Source organism: Apis mellifera, linkage group LG2, assembly GCF_003254395.2.
Source record: "Apis mellifera strain DH4 linkage group LG2, Amel_HAv3.1, whole genome shotgun sequence".
Taxonomy (NCBI): Eukaryota; Metazoa; Arthropoda; class Insecta; order Hymenoptera; family Apidae; genus Apis; species Apis mellifera.
Window position 1 is genome coordinate 12,530,768 of NC_037639.1, and position 18,706 is coordinate 12,549,473.

The 18,706-nt window shown below is 24.5% G+C and overlaps 5 protein-coding genes across 8 annotated transcripts; 1 reads left to right on the forward strand and 4 right to left on the reverse strand.

Moving 5' to 3' along the window:
• Window positions 1–2,876: 2,876 nt before the first annotated feature.
• Window positions 2,877–3,795, reverse strand: LOC724600 (mitochondrial fission process protein 1). Its single transcript, XM_001120497.5, has 3 exons — window positions 3,612–3,795; window positions 3,356–3,483; window positions 2,877–3,269 (listed from the first exon to the last, which is right to left on the reverse strand). The coding sequence occupies exons 1-3, from the start codon at window positions 3,664–3,666 to the stop codon at window positions 2,985–2,987; spliced, it is 468 nt and encodes a 155-aa protein (XP_001120497.1). The 5' UTR covers window positions 3,667–3,795; the 3' UTR covers window positions 2,877–2,984.
• Window positions 3,796–4,247: 452 nt separating this feature from the next.
• On the forward strand, window positions 4,248–5,886 carry LOC724648 (N-acetylglucosaminyl-phosphatidylinositol de-N-acetylase). The gene is made up of 5 exons (XM_001120540.5): window positions 4,248–4,880; window positions 4,945–5,026; window positions 5,147–5,343; window positions 5,410–5,540; window positions 5,639–5,886. Exons 1-5 carry the CDS (start codon window positions 4,568–4,570, stop codon window positions 5,777–5,779), a joined length of 864 nt encoding a protein of 287 aa, XP_001120540.2. The 5' UTR covers window positions 4,248–4,567; the 3' UTR covers window positions 5,780–5,886.
• Window positions 5,887–6,794: 908 nt separating this feature from the next.
• LOC410844 (neuronal membrane glycoprotein M6-a) lies at window positions 6,795–9,156 on the reverse strand. 2 transcript variants are annotated; one of them, XM_006569077.2, is made up of 5 exons: window positions 8,759–9,156; window positions 8,137–8,273; window positions 7,876–8,058; window positions 7,646–7,796; window positions 6,795–7,530 (listed from the first exon to the last, which is right to left on the reverse strand). In XM_006569077.2, exons 1-5 carry the CDS (start codon window positions 8,760–8,762, stop codon window positions 7,217–7,219), a joined length of 789 nt encoding a protein of 262 aa, XP_006569140.1. In that variant the 5' UTR covers window positions 8,763–9,156; the 3' UTR covers window positions 6,795–7,216. The 2 variants fall into 2 exon arrangements, with proteins under 2 accessions (XP_006569140.1, XP_394320.2); XM_394320.7 differs by lacking the exon at window positions 8,759–9,156 and adding an exon at window positions 8,404–8,648.
• Window positions 9,157–9,729: 573 nt separating this feature from the next.
• LOC550739 (serine/threonine-protein kinase PLK4) lies at window positions 9,730–13,058 on the reverse strand. Of its 2 annotated transcripts, none has more exons than XM_006569076.3 (11): window positions 12,841–13,058; window positions 12,675–12,770; window positions 12,378–12,591; window positions 12,205–12,317; window positions 12,043–12,135; window positions 11,669–11,950; window positions 11,057–11,602; window positions 10,693–10,998; window positions 10,354–10,632; window positions 10,091–10,273; window positions 9,730–9,994 (listed from the first exon to the last, which is right to left on the reverse strand). In XM_006569076.3, the coding sequence occupies exons 1-11, from the start codon at window positions 12,877–12,879 to the stop codon at window positions 9,824–9,826; spliced, it is 2,322 nt and encodes a 773-aa protein (XP_006569139.2). In that variant the 5' UTR covers window positions 12,880–13,058; the 3' UTR covers window positions 9,730–9,823. The 2 variants fall into 2 exon arrangements, with proteins under 2 accessions (XP_006569139.2, XP_623133.4); XM_623130.6 differs by having other exon boundaries at window positions 10,351–10,632; window positions 12,841–13,056.
• Window positions 13,059–14,063: 1,005 nt separating this feature from the next.
• LOC724775 (tudor domain-containing protein 3) lies at window positions 14,064–17,784 on the reverse strand. Of its 2 annotated transcripts, none has more exons than XM_006569075.3 (11): window positions 17,426–17,784; window positions 17,237–17,321; window positions 16,957–17,156; window positions 16,712–16,859; window positions 16,419–16,652; window positions 16,213–16,346; window positions 15,887–16,132; window positions 15,174–15,813; window positions 14,979–15,092; window positions 14,812–14,911; window positions 14,064–14,730 (listed from the first exon to the last, which is right to left on the reverse strand). In XM_006569075.3, exons 1-11 carry the CDS (start codon window positions 17,464–17,466, stop codon window positions 14,567–14,569), a joined length of 2,106 nt encoding a protein of 701 aa, XP_006569138.2. In that variant the 5' UTR covers window positions 17,467–17,784; the 3' UTR covers window positions 14,064–14,566. The 2 variants fall into 2 exon arrangements, with proteins under 2 accessions (XP_006569138.2, XP_001120674.3); XM_001120674.5 differs by having other exon boundaries at window positions 14,064–14,733; window positions 17,426–17,783.
• Window positions 17,785–18,706: the final 922 nt, after the last annotated feature.

Here is an 18,706-nt window from a genome sequence, read left to right on the forward strand (position 1 = left end):
GACGGGACGCTTCTGTCGTTGCTACTGCTTCTGCTGCTTCTGCCGCCGTGTTGTTGCTCGAAATAGCCTGCCGCCTGATTCTCCTCGTCTCTGACGCGCTATCGATCCCCCTTCGGCGTATACCGAAGAGAAGAGTGCCTCGCGAAATGCCACAGGTTTCAGAGAATCTTTACCACTCGCGCCCGCGAAATATTCCTCTTTTCTCCCCTCCGCCCTTCGCTTCTCGCTTCTCGCTTCTCTACCTTCTCCTTTTCCCTTTTATTTCCTTCTCTTGCTTCTTCCCATTTACCTGATCTCAGGCCATGGCATCTTTCTTCTTTCTTTTTATTTGCCGCTTTCCTTTCCGCGAACGTACGTCAATCTTCTTTCTCGCTTCCTCTGTTATTCGCGCCGATAGCGTATATACCTACCTGTGTACATGTATTTATGCGCCCTCTGTCCGATTCACGAGACATAACCTTATCGCGAGGCTCGTTTTGTGACGGAGGCGTGTACCGAGGCAATGCATTGCTTTCTATCGATTAAGGACCTCTTTGCGCTATTGTTCGATGTTTGGTTTTAAGAATCGATATCAATAAATTTCTGTTTTATATATATCATGAAATATCGTCAATGTCGTTCTCGAGATAAACATTAGGCGATTAATATTTTTTTAATACGACTCAGTTCTGATCCGATCGGGATTCGCGCGTGACTTTCGTATTGTTTGACGACTATTATTTGTTCACTACACAGAGAACGATTCGAAGGAATTATACATATATTTCACGGTGAATCTTTTTTTAAATATATATAATAACAATTTTAATTATACTTTTGTGTTAATTAATTGATTATTTTAAAAATTCTATTGAATTTTAACGTACAAAAATGTCAACAAAAAAAAAGTATAACGGTCATCCGCGTGCCACCATAATTAGCCGTAAACAAGTGGCTTCTATAAATTACATTGGACTGGTTAAGCTTATTACAAGACTATAGACTACTGAAAAGCTGCCAAGATTATTATAGGGTTTCGTGAAAAATCAACCATTCTCTGAATATGACAATTCGTAACATGGTATTTGAGTAAGTAGATATTCCATTGATCATTGTATTTTATTCTCTTTCTGTAAATGCAATAAACATTCTTCTAAAAATTTCCTATAAAATCAAAATTTCCTTTTCTTATTTTTCCATTCTTATTTATCGAACGATTAAAAATTAAAAGAATAAATTCAAAGAAACATCGATTGATAAAGTATGAATAGAAAAGTAGTTTGAATCTGTTATATAAAATTATTCTTACTTGACAACTTTATCAATTTCAGTACATGAAACTGTTAATGATCAGTACAATGATATTCGCGATAAAATGTTATTAGCTTTTCAAATTTTATTGTTACATGATTTACACAATTATTAGCTGTCGATTGTACATTATCACTAATATCAAAATGCTTCCGTTTCGATACATTCCATTATTATTATGTTATAAATTTTACGAAACAGATACATGAAATTTCACAATCCGAAAAGCGTTGTACTTTTTTGTATGTTTTATTTGCAGTTCGATTAATAGTAAATCATATTGTATTATAATATACAGTAAGTATATAAGGATTACCTTTTCAAATTTTATTATTTACGATTATTAACGAAAAATTGATATCCTTTCTCAAATTAAATTCTACTTAACCTCTAAACATTTCGATTGTAACACATTTCAATAATATAAGATTAAATGTCATTCAAATTTAAGATAATAATTTGAAAATATTAATTTTATTTTAATTTTTATATGTGATTTACATAGATATATGATTAATTGAAAAAAAGAAAGTAAGAAAACAAATGTCATAATCAAAAAAGAATTCATTTCAACCTAATATATATGTATATATATATATCTATATATATATACATATATATATATACATGCTATTCATACTTAAAATCATAGTTTGAACAAAATATCTTACAAAATCACGATATTAGTTCCGCGAGCAAAGAAATACGATCAGTTTTTCTTCTTGGTTGACATGGTGATTGTACTTGTGACGAAAAAAATATATGTCACAGGTATGACAGGCTATTCGTTCCTACGCAATGTCGAGCTATTGTTCTGTGGTTGGCTCGTCTGACCCGACAAGACGATAAATGGGAAAATGAACATGGCTATGAATTACGATCTTCCATGTAATTATTATTGATTTTCTAACGAGTCATTTCGGTTTATTTAACTCTTATGATTAATTGAAGAAATCAACATTTTATATAAAAAATTATCAAATACTTACATTATAGATATTTTAAAAACTTTCAATGTTAATTTGTTTTCATTCTTTTTCAATTACTTTTTTAATATATATTAAATTATAATTTATTCTTTATTATATATGGCAATAATTTGATATAATTTGAAAATAAACAATATAATGTTTGTTATTTATTTAATTCAAAATCTTAAAAGACGTCTGACTATATATCTGACAACTCTACTTCGCGCATTCTAATTTTGAACTACAATACCGACATCAGGATTTATATAAATGTATATGAGAATAAACTATTAAAAATTTTGTTGTGCGATTGAAAAAAATTATAATTATATAATTAAAATTATATAATTAAAATTATAATATTGAAAAAAATTTACATATTTACATTTATTTTTTTTTATTGTAAACATTATTTTTAATCAACTGGTATATATAAAGGATGAAATTATAAAAGAAAATAAAAATATTAATAACACATTTTATTTTATTTTTTTTTTTATAGCTGTTTTTAATTTAAAATATATGTTTCAAAGCATTTTCTATATATATGTATCAAAATAAAAATATTCAACTTGTACAATAGTATAATAAAATAAGTATAATTGTATTATAATTTTTGTACATATATAAGTGCAACATCTTTTATTTCATTTGAAAACTGAATCAATTCTCAGAAATATTTGATTTAATTATACTAATTATGATATAATTTTTGATTGGTGGTCATTTTGGATAATAACGTATCCATTTTCTGTATGTAATATTCATTATTTCTTCTACTAAGTTATCTATAGGATGTATTATAATAGGTATAGTTGCTAAACCAATTAAAGTTGGAATCCATCTACTTTTTAAATGCGTATTATTGCTTTTCTTTTGTATAAATTGTACAGCAGCACAAACTCTGTTTATTGTGTAACCAGGAATAATTACAGATGCAAATGACTGCCATAACAAAGTGTCTGTCATAGAAAGTAAAACATTTTTTGATTTTGTAGTAACACTGTTCTGAAACATAAAATGATTTATATAGTAATATTTTTATTAATTATATATTCAATATATATAAATATTTTCTTTTACATTTAACTTACTGAATAAGTGTTAAAGCCACTGTTTATTGTATCTGCAAGAACATATCCACTGGCTACAGTATAACTAAACCATACAATTGAATGTGGAATTATAGGCCTAAAAGCTTCTCCAATTTCATTTGCATATCCTAAAAAAATAATTAATAATTAATAATATATAATATATTACATTTTTTTTAAATAATGTATTATTCAATTTATTTAAGAAAACAAAAATTATTTACGATAATAAAATAGATAATTTTATTTGTTTTACCTAAATATCTAATAGGAGTATCACGATATATATTTATTTCTTTTATTTCGTTCATGATATAAATTTTATTTATAAACTTTCATAGACTTATTAAAGATAACCTACGTCAATTATTTATATCATGTTATTAAATAATACACAATGATATAGAATTGATTTATATAAAAAAAAAAAACAAAAATTTTGTAACTTAATGCTCTGATAAATTAAAATAAATTAAAATAAATAATAATTATAATGCAATAATTTAACAATAAAAGAGAGAAAAGATTCAAAGAATTTGTGATCAAAATTTTGAACATAGGGAATTTTATTTCTTGGTAATTCTGTTAAAATATCTGCAATTAACTTACGGTATTTAAAATAATAAAAGGATAAACTTTCATAAATCAATATTTTATTATCGTATATATTTTTTTATTCATTTATAACAAAAAAACAAATTTATAAATAGTAAAAAGATCGTTTAAAAATTTATTTAAAAAAAAGAACTTTTTTAAATATTATATGAATCTTTGCAAAACGTAATCAGTTATGTCCTTATTATAATTTAAATAAAATTTAAATTTTATTGAAAGAGAATGATAAGTATTGTATTAAATAATAAAAGTTATAGAAAAATGAATTAAAATTGAAGCATATTTATTATGTGATTAAAAATTATAAAAAAATTCAAATATTTGATATAAGGAATATCAAAAGTTACATATAGGAAAGAAAGAATGTTGAAAAAGTAAAGTATTTTAATAGTAAAATAAATAACGAACATTATAATAGTGTATTTATAAAAAAGCATGGCGTCCAATCCTATTATTTCGTTTGTGTATAACATAACCTATCAAAGTCTTTTAAATAAAAGAAATGTTATCTCAAATTTTAATGGAATAGCGTGTTTTTTCAAAAATATGACAGGACCATAATATTAGTAAGTGGAAATACTTTGTACATCATTCAAAATGATAGATTTCAATTTAATTAGGGAATATTTAAGTATGCAAGTTAATGAAATAATTTGTTGGTGGTGGTTTTACATCAATGAAATTTCATGGCAATTGTTAATAGCTATTACCGCATATCTTTGCGTTTGTATTTTTCTCTATTCAATTCTGAAGAAAGTTAGCCACACAGCATGGCAGCTTCCAGGTCCACCTGCTAGAATATTGTTAGTCACAGCACATCCTGATGATGAAGTCATGTTTTTTGGTCCATTGGTATACTGGGTTACAAAATCCAAGGCTAGTGAAATTTATCTTCTCTGTCTTAGTAATGGTATGTTTATTGATCTCTTATAAAAATATTTCAAGAATTAGAATACCTTTACATATTATTTTAGGCGGTGATAAGAGAAGAAAAGAAGAGTTATGGGAATGTACAAAAATATTAGGAATTCCTGAAGATAATGTAACTATAATAATGTAAGAAATTACATACTTAATTTATTTGATGTACAAAATAATTTATTATTAATTATTTGAATGTATAGTTAAATATTATCCTTTTAATCTTCTATCTTAGTTCAATAAATACATGTGTAGGAGTACAGAGTTACCTGATGATCAAAATGTACAATGGCCAACAGAGATAGTGGCAGAATTTATTTTACAATATATAGAAAGTTATAAAATCAATGCAGTTGTAACATTTGATAAGCATGGTATAAGCAGACATAAAAATCATATTTCTTTATATTTTGCCATAGCTGCATTATGCATAGAAAAAAAAGTACCATATTGTAAGTGTTATTATTTATTAAACTATTTAATTTGATAAAATTTTAAATAATTTAAATTTGTTTCAGATTGTAAACTATATGTTTTAGAATCTGTAAATATATTTAGAAAATATGTACAACTTTTAGATTTACCAATTAGTTTATTAACTGCTTCATATTGGTATTTAATAACATATAATCAAAAAAAAATTATAAAAGTAAGTGTACAATAAATATAAGTTCTAAAATGTGTGTTAAAAATATATTTATTTTGTTCATAGTTATTATATATATATAACATAATTTATTTTTACAGAAAGGTATGATTGCACATAAATCTCAATATGTTTGGTTTCGAAAGTTATACATGATATTTTCGCGATATACATTCATCAATACTTTTCAAGAAATGAGTGCTCTTGATCTGGAATTAGATCTCCAATTTGATGATGAGTAATCTAATTAATATATATTACTGTACAAAATGTAATTAATTGTACATACTAAAAAAATTATATTTGTCTATTAATATGTAATAAAACGATTACAGCATTCTCAAATTAATTTTTAAACTATTTTTAAAAATTAAATATGTATATTATATTGTATTAGAAAATGTTTTTTATTCAATCTTACAGACATATATAAATAATTAGAAATAAAAATGTATCTGAAAAGTTATAATAAATTCATTTTTTATTATATGTAATTCGTGCGTCAACTTTTATAATAATATTATTTTAATTCGTATAAAATAAAACGTATTTTTTTAATTTGATATGTATTTTTTATATATAACGTGATTCAGTTTTAATTTATTGCACGCTCAATAGAACTTTGAATTATTTTCGAACAATTTGAGCAAATACAAAATTATTGTAAATTAAATTTATTTTGAGAATATTCATTTAAAATTTTTCTCTTGGCAAATAATATATATTATATGTAACAATTTTTTTATTGTTTAAGTCACATTAAATTTGGCACATTTAAAATTTACGCATAAAGTATAATTTGAACTATTTTTCTATTGTCTTTTTAACATTTTACAATAAATTTGATTTTTTTCAGACAATTATATAGAAAAAATAGATTTGTGATATAAGATAATTATTTATGCTGAAAGAAACCATTATTATTTATTACAAATTCAATTATAAATAAGAACATAAAAATTCTTAATCTTTTTCCTTCAGCATAATTAGAATTTTTTTAATAACAATATACAATATTAATAATTTCCTTAGCTTATTTTAAAAAGGTACAAAAAAGCTGAATACTTTACTTAAAAATATGCTTATAAGAATAATATTAAACACAATATAATAATTTGCGTTAATAAACAGTCTTATGAATATAATATTAAAAAAATTTGTAATATAAAGTAATATATTACTGCAAATAAAAATTTGTTGATATGAATCAAGATATACAATATATATCTTTATATAGTAAATAGTTTATAAAGTATATTCTTTGTGCGTTTATATTTTGCACGTTTATAGTATTGTACAATTTTGTTTGAAATATAATAAAATATATTTAATTAACAAATATGTATGAGGAATGAAATGTTTTTATATGTTATATACTAATACAGAGGTTCAACAAATAATCAAAAAAATTAATATTATAAAAGATGAAATATTTTGTTTTAGTCATTTAATAAATTCATAACTTTAAGAAAAATAAATGCTAAAGACAGTCGCAGAAAATGGACGGCATAAAGTGTTCCCGCAAGATCTTCGATCAGTAAACTACTATTATATTAATTAATTAGTAGAATACTGAGTATAGGTACATAGAGAAGAATAACATTAAATATTTATTAATTTTTATAGATATTTTCAATGTTTTATAAAGGATTCATCGCGAAGATCTCGCGGGCCGTATCCTAGAATCTATCTTTAGCACGATGCGAACTCAAAGTTCCCATACCAGGTTGAGGAGAGTCTGGATCTCCTGGATCTTGCAGGTACTGAAGTTCTTGCAATTCTTGAAACTTTTCATGATCTCTAATGTGTGCATAATTAGCAGATAAACACATCAAATAATGTATGAGACTTAATACAACCAACATAGCAGCTATTGTTGCCAAAATAAACATAACCACTGCTTTTTCAACAAAATCTTTACAAAATAGTTTCACTTCTTGTGGTCCACATACTTTCATATCCTCTATTCTTGTATTATTTGGGAATATAAAACCTATAAAAAAAATTTAAGTATAATTATATGAAATATAATTTTTTTAAAATCTCTGATTAATTAAGAAATATTTTGAAATCTAATTATACAAATCATTAAATAAACAATAACTTACTAAATTGAGTAAAATCAATACATTGATCAAGAGATTGAACACGAGGATTGCTGCATAAACCCCAGAATATAGTAAAAATCCAAGCAATTATAACCAAGAATGCAAATATTAAAAGCCAACCTAGTTGTAATATATAAGTAATTGTCATGAACTAAAAAATATATAACATATCATTCTTTTTATTATACTTTCATACTATGATAATATAACTAATAACAGAAATTACATACAACAGCACAAGAAATACGTCCACCAACTCTAGATCTCCAAGCTCTATATACTTTATGTCTTGTAGCTCCAGTAGCAAGACAACCAACACATAATATCATAAAGCCTAAAGCTGCCATACTAGCACCAATTGTTGCAAAAATCAATTGAACAGCTTCTAACCATCCAAGACGTAAATGAAATACCTTGTAATATATGATTATTAATAACTATATTAAGAAAATAATTGATATTTCACGGAAACAATTATATTGATGATTTACCTGATCCATCATTAAAGAACCCAATGTGACACCTCTATACATTGTTCCACAAAATATACCTACTCCTAAACAACACATTATTGTTGCAATAAGAGTTGCATATGGTACTCTAGCCATACAATCATTACATATACTTCCTATAAATAATAAAAAAAAATTTATTAATAATTAATACATATAAATAAATATTTTTATATTAATTTATAGTGTAGAGGATTATTGTTTTAATCTTTATTGTTACGTATAAATTTATATTAAAAAACTTACTACATGATCGATTATCAAAATAAAGCCCGTGAAGACTTTTTTCGGAAAATCTATCAACACTAATATTACTTTCAAACCGTCTACGTAATGGTAATATATCACCTATATCTTGCTGATTTCTCATGTTTAATTATGAATTTAATATTCAACATTCGTTTTAAGTCTGCCGTAAAACTATGATTGAAACGATGAATGAGTAATCTTATATATGATAGATAAGATTACGATGTGTATCTTATGTGATTATCCGGTGTATTGAATCATTACTAACAAATACTACTATTCGAAAAAGAAATCTATTTTTTTCATTTTATAACATATGCGATAAAAAATATTTTGCAAATTTTTTGCTTACCCATTTTTTAGTTTTAATGTTGTTCAAGGTTAGGTTTATTTTAATAGGTACTGTCTGTTGTTGATTTTGAAACTACAAGTCTAGAATTCTCTCAATTAATGTCGTAATTGAATGTCATTCTATTGTATTAGTGAATAACATCCCACATACTTCTCATAATTACACATCCGTACATTATATACCACTGGTTTATAAAGACTATGATACTAACAGACTGATATTAAATTATTCATTAAAATTAATCAAAATATCTTTTATTTTATTTATTTAAATAATTTAAGTTTAAGAATAAGTCAATTTACTTTAAAATATTTCATACAACAATTATTAATTTTTATATTAAATATTCTTTTTCTTGAAACATCGCTTGTTTTATGGTAATTCTTTAAAAGAAACCAATATGGCGACAAAAGATAAAAGTAAATGGAATTATTGTTTTCTTAAAATATTATAGAATATATAATAGTTATAATACAATATATTTTTTTAGTTAATAAAATTTTATGCTGAATAAAATAATGCTATAATAAATTAAATAACTAGCATTACGTTAAATAGTTTTATTTTAAACTTGATGGAAAATCACATTTGAATTTAAATTTCACACATCCACATCACATATGCATGCGCGCGCTCATACACATAATAATATAAAGATATTAAATTGTTTATATCATAGAATTTTATAAATTAAAATTAAAGTATAAAAATGTAAAAAAAAAAAAAAAAAAAAATAAAATAAAATATATCTATTTTATTATATTCAAAAAATCCGTTATATAATTCATAATTAAAAAATATGTAGTAGATAATTGTATAAAAATTATTTCACTATTATCATAATTATATTACTTTAATTGGTCCAAAAAATATTTCAATTTATTTTCTTCAAAACTAATGTAAATATCAATTTACTTTTCATATATTTAAAAAAATAAAAGATAAAGAAAAAAATTAAAATTGATATTTGCATTGATTTTAAAGAAAAATTGGAATACATTCGAACCACCCTATATATTTTATACAAAATATTTTATGTCTAAATATATAGTTAAAAAATTAAAACTACCGGATATTCTTATGTTTCGGTTGAACAAGATATTCAATAACTGTTGGCAAATGACGTAATTTTTCTTTAATAATATGTGGTACTTCCACATTTTGCTGATAATGCAGATTGTATCTTCTAGCAGTACCATTACTACTTTCATAAATTATATCACCGCCATTGCTGACCTAAAAATAATAATTTTTATTAAGTCATATTCTTTATATAATAATAATAGTAATATTTTAATTTTTAATAATATAATATAAAATATTCTTATTTACAATTAAAGAAGAACCATCTTTATAATTAATATGGATATCTCCAGAAGATAATTGTGTTGCAGTACATATATCTGGGATGGCTATTTTATAAATACTATTATTACTAGTATTTCGTACAGAATTCATTTTTCGTGATCGTGATGCTACTGTTGAAATAACGGAACTCGCATCAAAGGATGGCATCTGAAATATTAATAAATTGAAAAATACCAATATATATGTAACACATATTATATAAAAATTTTATATTAATTATTTACTACGGGTGTATTATTTGTTGCATGCGAAATATTTTCTTTCCCTTGTAAACAAGGAGAATCACTTAAGGCCGAACTAGGCCTGCGTCCAATAATGATAGGAAAACACGAATGATCTGTGGCTGCTTCCAAAGATGTAAAAGTAGATTCTATCAATAAACAACGTTTATAACATTCTGAATAATGTTCATAATAATCGTCTAAATACGGCGGAAATTCACCCTCGATATAAATCGGACCATCACTTTTTTCTGTTATTTTTACAATACCATCAATACGTTCAACCTATAATAATACAAATATTTTAATTTTTTTAATTTTTATAATTCATTTTATTTATTATACCTTCACTCCATTATAAAAATGAACTTCACAATTTGGATGTGGTCCATTTTCCATAAATAAACATTTTGATCGTTGAGTATATAGAGTTATTTTTGGAGTTTTCGCTCTTACAAGTTTTATAAAACGAGAAGCATATATATATTTTTTATGATGACGGGAAGGTAAATTTTCATATGAATAAATACTGTCTGCTCCACGAGCTGGTAATGGAAGTGGTTGATTACCAACATCTGTTGAAGATGTTGGTTTATAGAGAATAACTCTTAAACCATCACTAGATATTCGACATACTTCACTTATTTTTTCCTAGAAAAAAGATGATTATATATAAAAGATAATTAAAATTTATATTTTTTATACATACTATGCCATTTCTACGTTTAATGAATTCAATGCAAACTTCTCCATTATCTAAGATGGTAAGAATTGTATATTTTGTCTTATGTCTAGTAGGTTGTAATCTTTCTGTAGACAGAGGTGAAATTTGTAATTTTCCACCATTTTCGGTACTTTCAAAACAATTTTCAGTCTTTTCTTTTTTCCTATACTTATCATTCTTATGTTTGTCAATCTCCTGATTTGTATCACAATTGCTATATTGTTCATATTGAGAAAAGATTTTACTCTGTGGCGGTAATGGTATTCCGGCTAATACGGAATTTTGTTGTTTAGCGTGATAATCAATACTATTTGTTTTACGTGAATACATTCTTATAATAGGTTCAGATAAAGGTTCGCTTTTTGTACTAATCATAGGTCCAAAACCATTAGACATAAGACCATTAGGTATCGTTGATGTTCTTTCTTCCGATCTAGAACGTATTCTTGGTCTCTCATATGAAGATAATGTTCTTCCAACTCCTGAATCAACAATACCATCTCCTAACAATCCTTTATTCATATTCTTTTCCTATTAATATAAATATTTACAATAAATAAATGAATAGCTTTCTTAATCATTTTAATTGTTACTTACACTATGTAATTTATTTTTTTTTAAATTAATTATAAATGGATGTTTCGGAATATCACGTAAACGAATTCTATCTTTTGGATTTTTTTTTAAAAGTTTATCTATTAGATCTTTAGCATTATCTGATAAATGAGCTGGCATAATATAATCAGCCATAACTACACGTGTTAAAGTACTTTTAACAGCATCTGTATCAAAAGGAGGTTTGCCAACTAATAGAGTATATAGCATGCATCCTAAACTCCATACATCTGCTTCCAAACCATGAGATGATCTTGTTGCTATCTATAATGACATAAAAAATGAATTCAATAAAGTAAAAGTAATATGAATATATCTTTCTAAATGTTTATATATTTTTAAATCATTTAACAGACCTCAGGTGATATATAATTAGGAGTGCCACACATAGTTAAATGTTTTTCATCAGGTCTTGTTAATTGAGTAGCTAGTCCAAAATCTGCTATTTTCTATCAATAAAAAAATAATTGTTTTTAATACATTCAATTATAAAATTAATAATTTACAATTTTACTTACTACTTGCATATCTCTGGTTAAAAGCAAATTAGACAGAGACATATCTCTGTGAAGTATACGATGTGAATGTAAATATAATAATCCTTGTACTACTTGTCTAATTATATGACCAGCTAAAAATAAAAAGTATTGAATAATAATAAAATCAAAACCAAAAATTTATTTGTTAATACCTTGTTCTTCAGGCAATGCACGAGATCCTTGTAATTTAAGAAAACGTTGAAGTTCTCCATTGTGACATAATTCTAATACCAAATAAACATAGTTAGCATCTTCAAAAAAAGTATACAATTCAAGTACAGCTGGATTTTTCAATTTTGAATGAATTGCTACTTCTTGATGTACTCTATCCACCATCCCAGCAGCTTGCATTAATTTTTTGTCGATCTAAAATTATTTATAATTATTTATAGAATAAATATACATTCATATATGTATATATATTTAACCTAAAAACTCATTCAAATTACCATTTTTATTGCAACTTCTATACCGTTGCGAAGACATTTTGCTCGATATACACTTGCGAAACCTCCTTTTCCAAGTAAGTTTAATACTTCATAATCCTAAAATTAAAAATTATTAATTAAATATTATATAACAAAATGCTTCAGGTGACAAATTTGAAAAGCTAACCTCTATCTGTTCACCGAAACCTCCCGATAGATGTGGCATTACCAGCGTCCGAGTGATAAAACTGTATAGATGTCTCAATCACATTTATTAAATTGCACTTTTTTAATACATTTAATCTTTTTGACATTAAATATATTTACAAAATTTGTAAATAGAAATGACATGGCGTGTTTGCCACATATAAATTTATTATATTTTTTCAGATTCAATAGAGGGCGTCTTAAAAACGTATCTCAATTGTCAATTTGAAATGTTTCTAAGATTTAATCAATTTTATTTGTAACAATATATATAAGACTATCACTAAACTAATACTAAAATAGATAAAGATTTAGTGACATATTTTAAATTATTAGTGATATTATAATATATATAAAAAAATATAATAAAAATTTTTATTAAAAAAAGCATAAATTTTTTGGCCTTACCATAAATGTTTAAATTTCTTATATTATAATATTTATTCCAAGTATTATTCTTTATTCAATTTTTACTATTTTTATCTAATCTAATTTTGTATTCATAATTCAAATTTTGTTTAAATTTTACCACTGTCACTTAATAATGCTTCATATCAAAATTCGCATATATATTTTATATATAATATATTAGAAATATATTTTATTAGAAAGCCGATAATATGATATATATAATGTATATTTTTTATATTAAAAGTTAAGATATTTTGAAAAAGAAACAATAAAAATTGATTATTCATATTTTATCTGTTAAAAGTAGAAAACTAATATTAGAAAAATAATAATAGAATGAAATATTGAAAAACATCATTTTCAGAATGTTACAAATGAAAAATAATATAGAAAAAATAGAAAATAATAGAAGAAAAATAAAAATAAAAAAAATAAGAATATACTATCAGCACCATCTTTTGAGTATCAAAAACATCTCAAAAAAACTCTATTCTTCTATTTTGCTCTCTTTGTTTGTGTTTGTACTCCTTCATTTATAGTAGTCTATAAATAATGTTAATTATATAATTTTATTCTATCTATTCTTCTTTCAAAATTTAATCTTTGTTTTGTATGTGATGACAAACCGAGAGAAATTAATTGAACATATTTTTATCAATTTCTTTTAAAATTAAATATAAAAAATATACGTACATCATATTTATTATATTCTATGCTAATTATGTACGTTTTTTGTATAACTTAAATATAGATAAACAATAAGCACTCACATTTTTTATGAATTTAAACGTATTTTCGTTTTTCACAACTGTAATTCATTCTAAATAACTGTAATTACAAATTAATTACAAATAATATACAGCACAATTTTTACATTATGCATTTAGATTGTATTAATGTTTTAGCGAAATTGGACGAAATATTGAAATGCTGCACAATCTTTTGACATTAGAGCACATGATTATTCTCTACAATATAAATACTTTGATGTTTCTTATAATAAATATCTTACTTTTACATTTTTTATTATTAATTTCACTTTCACTGTGTAAGGAAATAATTCATACTATAATTGTACATTTATTACATCTTTCATTTATGAATTATTTGTGGCACAAAATTCGTTTACATCACGTTTTAATTGATTGACCTATGATATAAATTACCATACATGAAAAGTATGGAGTACTTTTTTCTCATAAGGTCAGTCTTTAAAAACAACACAACTACAGTTATTAAGTTCAGCATCATTCAGTACTTTTACTAAAAAAAAAAAAAAAATGACTGACAATACATTAAAGTATGGAATTATTTTGAGTATTCATAGGCATAGAATTCTGAGATCGTTGAGCCGGAGGTTGATAAATAGGTTGTGTGCTTCTTTGTTGATTACGTTTTTTATTGTAAACAGCTTTATTTCCAGGAACAACACCACTTCCGCCTCTTCGAAATTCCATACCTACTATGGAAATTATTATAAATAATTTGCATTTTCATATATTTTATATAAATAATTATCATAAAAAAATTATAAATTTACCACTTATATGATTTTGAGTTTGCTCGTATCGCATCTGTCTATTATTAAATCGTTGATCTGTTTGTTTTTGATCCATAACATAATCTTGAACAACTTGGTTCTACAATAAAATACAATTTTTAAATACTATTTTTAAAATACTAAGAACATATGTATATTTTACGTACATCATCTGTTATAGGCAAACAATCCACTTGAAGCACTTCTTCATAATTTTCAAATCCTTTAAATTGAACAACACATGTCCTGTCTGATACTCCAGTTACTTTCGCATTATAATACTATATTTTAGAAATATTAATCAAAATTAAACGTAAATATTATAGTACAAAGTTTTATTATAAACAATTGTATTATCTTACTCTATTATCTTCCCAATATTTAGCCAAACATTTATCACCTACACGCCAAACCCAAGTGCCAGTAAAAGAAACATGTGTATTTTGATTATTATTATACTGACTCCTTTGGCTGTTAGGTCCTAAAGTCCCTTTGCCACCAGGATTCTCATTTGGTTGAAATCTGTTCAGTTGGTTTTTGTAATTTTTATCAGTTGTGTTTGCAGGATAAGCTCTATGTGTTCCATCTTCTTGTGCTCGATTATGCCTACCGTAAGAAGCATCATAAATTTGTCTATTCCTGACATCAGTCTCATAGTGATTATAATTCCTGCCACTGAAATGTTTTCCTTGTTGATCTTGTGAAGTTTTATAATAATTACTATTATTCATAATATTTGTTCCTTCTGTACGTATTTGTACATTAGAATTTCGAGAATCATTTAATTGAGATTTTTGATAAGTTTTATGTAAAGAATCTTGTTGTGTATAACTATGATTATCTTGATTTCTTTGAAATCTTGGTGGTCTATTTTGTTGAGAATGATTTCCTCCATTATATTGTGAATATTGAGTCGTAGGATTATTAAAATTTGATTTTTTACTATTCTTGTTTTCTTCTAGTCTTGGAGGAATTTGATATCCACGATTTCCTTTTTGAGATCTACAAAAAAATTTTTTATTTTAGTTACATTATAATTATAATTGTAGAAAATTTTAATAATAATAAAATTTACCTTCCACTTTTCCCACTTTGTGATTCGTTATTTTTAAATTCAATTTTTTCATAATTATTTTCTGTATTTTGAGTGTAATTATTTTGGGATAGATTGCTTGATTCCGTAGATTCAGATTGTAAAGGTAATTTATCTTCAAGAAAATCAAAAAGAGAGATTTTTCCGCTACTTGGTTTACCTTCTTCGGTTTTTTTATCGAATCGTTTATTTCGAGGTTCACGCGATTCTCGTGATTCTTTAAATGTACTGAAATTAATAATAGAAATAAAATCGATAATCAAAAAATTATTAATTGAATATATTGAAATAAAAGAAAATAGATATACTTATGCTTATTATCTGTTTTCTGTAAACTTTTTAAAGCTTTATCAACGTTATTTCGATTAACTTTTAAGGCATATTCTGCTTGATCTATAGAAAAGCCTTGATCTACAATTTTTTGTACACTATGATCTAAAAGCTATAAAATAATTATGTTAGAATAAAATTCTTTTAAATTTAAATAATATAATAGATAACTAATAGAATGTACTTGTTTATTTCCTCCTCCAAAAACTTTTTTACTGCCTTGTTTAGAAGCTTCTGCTATAGCATCTTTACGTTGAGCTTCAAATTCAGCATTCTCTTTACTAGATTTTTCTTTTTCTGCTAAAGCTTTAAAATTTTTGTCTTGTTCAGAGACTTTTATAATTTTTTTCCCAAATGGTATCCATGGTGGTGGACCACCTTCTTCTGCAGATCTCATTCTTATATGTAATGCTAATTTCTATTACAAAGAATATGTTTCTTAGTTCTATATATACTAGAATGAAATGATATACATACTTTGTTCAGTTCCCATTTTTCTACAAGATTTGTTACTTTTCCTCCAAGTACTTGTGCTATATTTGAAGGTCTTAATAAAATGATTCCATGAGAAATTGGTAGATTTCCGCAACCAATTAATATTTTTGTACCAGGAGGTGTATTTAAACTATAAATATATAAATTCATAATATAAATTCTTTGTGAAAACTGGAATATAGGGATAATTATTGATTATACATGTAATTAGTCAAATTTTGATGTACCTTAAAAATGAAATGTGTTCAATTTCAATAGCTTGAAAATTATTTTTACCATCTGTTAAAAAGAATTTTAATAAACGTGGAGCTGCACGAGATTCTTCATTATTTTTAGGAGCAGCTACATTACGTATTTTTTGTATTTGTAATACAATATTACCCTGAATTATATCTCCTTGACCACTACCAATCTCTCTTAAATCAAGCTATATAAATAAAAAAAATTAAAATATAAAAATATTATTTTTTTTTTTTTTAAGAAAAAATTATAAAATGCTAGTCTTACATCCAATAATCGTTTAATAATTTTTTGTATGTCAATAACACTTCCAGAATCACTTGCACTATTGTAACCATGATCTGTAATATACCTAATTCAAATATTTATAAATATTTATATGTTCAAATTTAAAATAATATTTGTTTTTAAAAGACATTTATAAATATGACGAAATACATCAGTTTGTATACGCACCACCCCTTATCTTTCAATTTTTCCATAATATGCAACGTCATTTTGTTCTCGAATGAGATTTTTCAGAATGACCGTTTTGATTTGGCAACCTTTTTAGATAAAATTTTATGCACGTTACATGCGTACATTCAAGTTGTACATAAACATGTGTCAGCTGACGTGTAAACCAATAGAAAACAGATCATAAAAGTATCAACAATTTCAAAATCGAAATCAGCTGTTTTTATAGATATTTAAAATCGTTTATTATACGCTACAATGTCACTTTGCTTGTCCAAATAACGAACAAAAGGAACCGCGCCTATTAAACCTTGAATTCTTTGCCACCATCTTGACGATTTGGTGCACTGTGATTTTAAGATCGATATATCGCTACTGTGTATATAATAAGCTAGGTATCGATATATCGTTCATTATTTAAATATAATAATATTACAAGTATTATATTTTAAAAAAATAAATTATTTTGTAACATTTTATTTTATTAGATACGATATTTTATTACATTCTTAAATTACATTCTTAATATGTATCAAAGGATTGTGAATATTCGTTTACTTATATTTTATTTATAGATTGATAAATAAGAGTAATATATTAATTTTATTTATTTATCTATAAAAAATATAAACTAAAATAGTATATAGATTTTAAATCGCAATGTAATAACATATTAAGGGAAAAAATAATTAATTTTTATATCATAAAATAATTATATTTAAATAGAATAGAATAAAAATATAACATTTATATATATATATAAAAATCTTATAAGAAATTTATTAAAAGAAGTCAAATATTAAGGTAAATATATTATATTCATTAATGTATCGTTATTTAAAAATTATGAATATATGAATTACGTGGAATTATGTAGAATATAAATATAAAAGAAAATAGATTCAATTCAGCGATATAAACTTTAAATAATCTAATGAATAATTTAACATATTAGATTGTGATTTATTTTCTATTAATATATATTGTAATATTAAATAATAATCAATAGAAAAAATATAAATATTTATTCAAAATTTTATTTTATTTTATATAATTTTATAAAATATATTATGTGATTTGTAAATTATGACTAGTGAATTTTATTACTTAAGTTTATTATCACTTACAAACCTTATGATAACGAAAAATAAGAAAGATCTCAACTACTGATCGGTTCAATTTGAGTTGATGATTATTACTCGGGTGGAGCCATCGTTTGAACAAACGATGAAATTAGATCAGGCAAGAACTAACTTTGGAGATGACAAAATGCTATAGATG

Excerpts from the sequence above, each read along its gene's own strand:
- LOC724600 (XM_001120497.5), bottom strand. The coding sequence starts at position 3,666 with ATGAACGAAATAAAAGAAATAAATATATATCGTGATACTCCTATTAGA. Across the intron at positions 3,484-3,611 it reads TACTCCTATTAGATATTTAG|GATATGCAAATGAAATTGGA; the intron begins GTAAAACAAATA and ends TTATTTTTTTAG. Across the intron at positions 3,270-3,355 it reads GTGGCTTTAACACTTATTCA|AACAGTGTTACTACAAAATC; the intron begins GTAAGTTAAATG and ends TTTATGTTTCAG.
- LOC724648 (XM_001120540.5), top strand. The coding sequence starts at position 4,568 with ATGATAGATTTCAATTTAATTAGGGAATATTTAAGTATGCAAGTTAAT. Across the intron at positions 4,881-4,944 it reads TCTTCTCTGTCTTAGTAATG|GCGGTGATAAGAGAAGAAAA; the intron begins GTATGTTTATTG and ends ATATTATTTTAG. Across the intron at positions 5,541-5,638 it reads ATCAAAAAAAAATTATAAAA|AAAGGTATGATTGCACATAA; the intron begins GTAAGTGTACAA and ends TTATTTTTACAG.
- LOC410844 (XM_394320.7), bottom strand. The coding sequence starts at position 8,527 with ATGAGAAATCAGCAAGATATAGGTGATATATTACCATTACGTAGACGG. Across the intron at positions 8,059-8,136 it reads GTTCTTTAATGATGGATCAG|GTATTTCATTTACGTCTTGG; the intron begins GTAAATCATCAA and ends ATATATTACAAG. Across the intron at positions 7,797-7,875 it reads GACGTATTTCTTGTGCTGTT|TTCATGACAATTACTTATAT; the intron begins GTATGTAATTTC and ends TATATTTTTTAG.
- LOC550739 (XM_623130.6), bottom strand. The coding sequence starts at position 12,879 with ATGCCACATCTATCGGGAGGTTTCGGTGAACAGATAGAG. Across the intron at positions 12,771-12,840 it reads GTTTCGGTGAACAGATAGAG|GATTATGAAGTATTAAACTT; the intron begins GTTAGCTTTTCA and ends TTTTAATTTTAG. Across the intron at positions 10,999-11,056 it reads TTAAACGTAGAAATGGCATA|GAAAAAATAAGTGAAGTATG; the intron begins GTATGTATAAAA and ends TCTTTTTTCTAG.
- LOC724775 (XM_001120674.5), bottom strand. The coding sequence starts at position 17,466 with ATGACGTTGCATATTATGGAAAAATTGAAAGATAAGGGGTG. Across the intron at positions 15,093-15,173 it reads AATATTGGGAAGATAATAGA|TATTATAATGCGAAAGTAAC; the intron begins GTAAGATAATAC and ends TCTAAAATATAG. Across the intron at positions 14,734-14,811 it reads AACTCAAAATCATATAAGTG|TAGGTATGGAATTTCGAAGA; the intron begins GTAAATTTATAA and ends TAATTTCCATAG.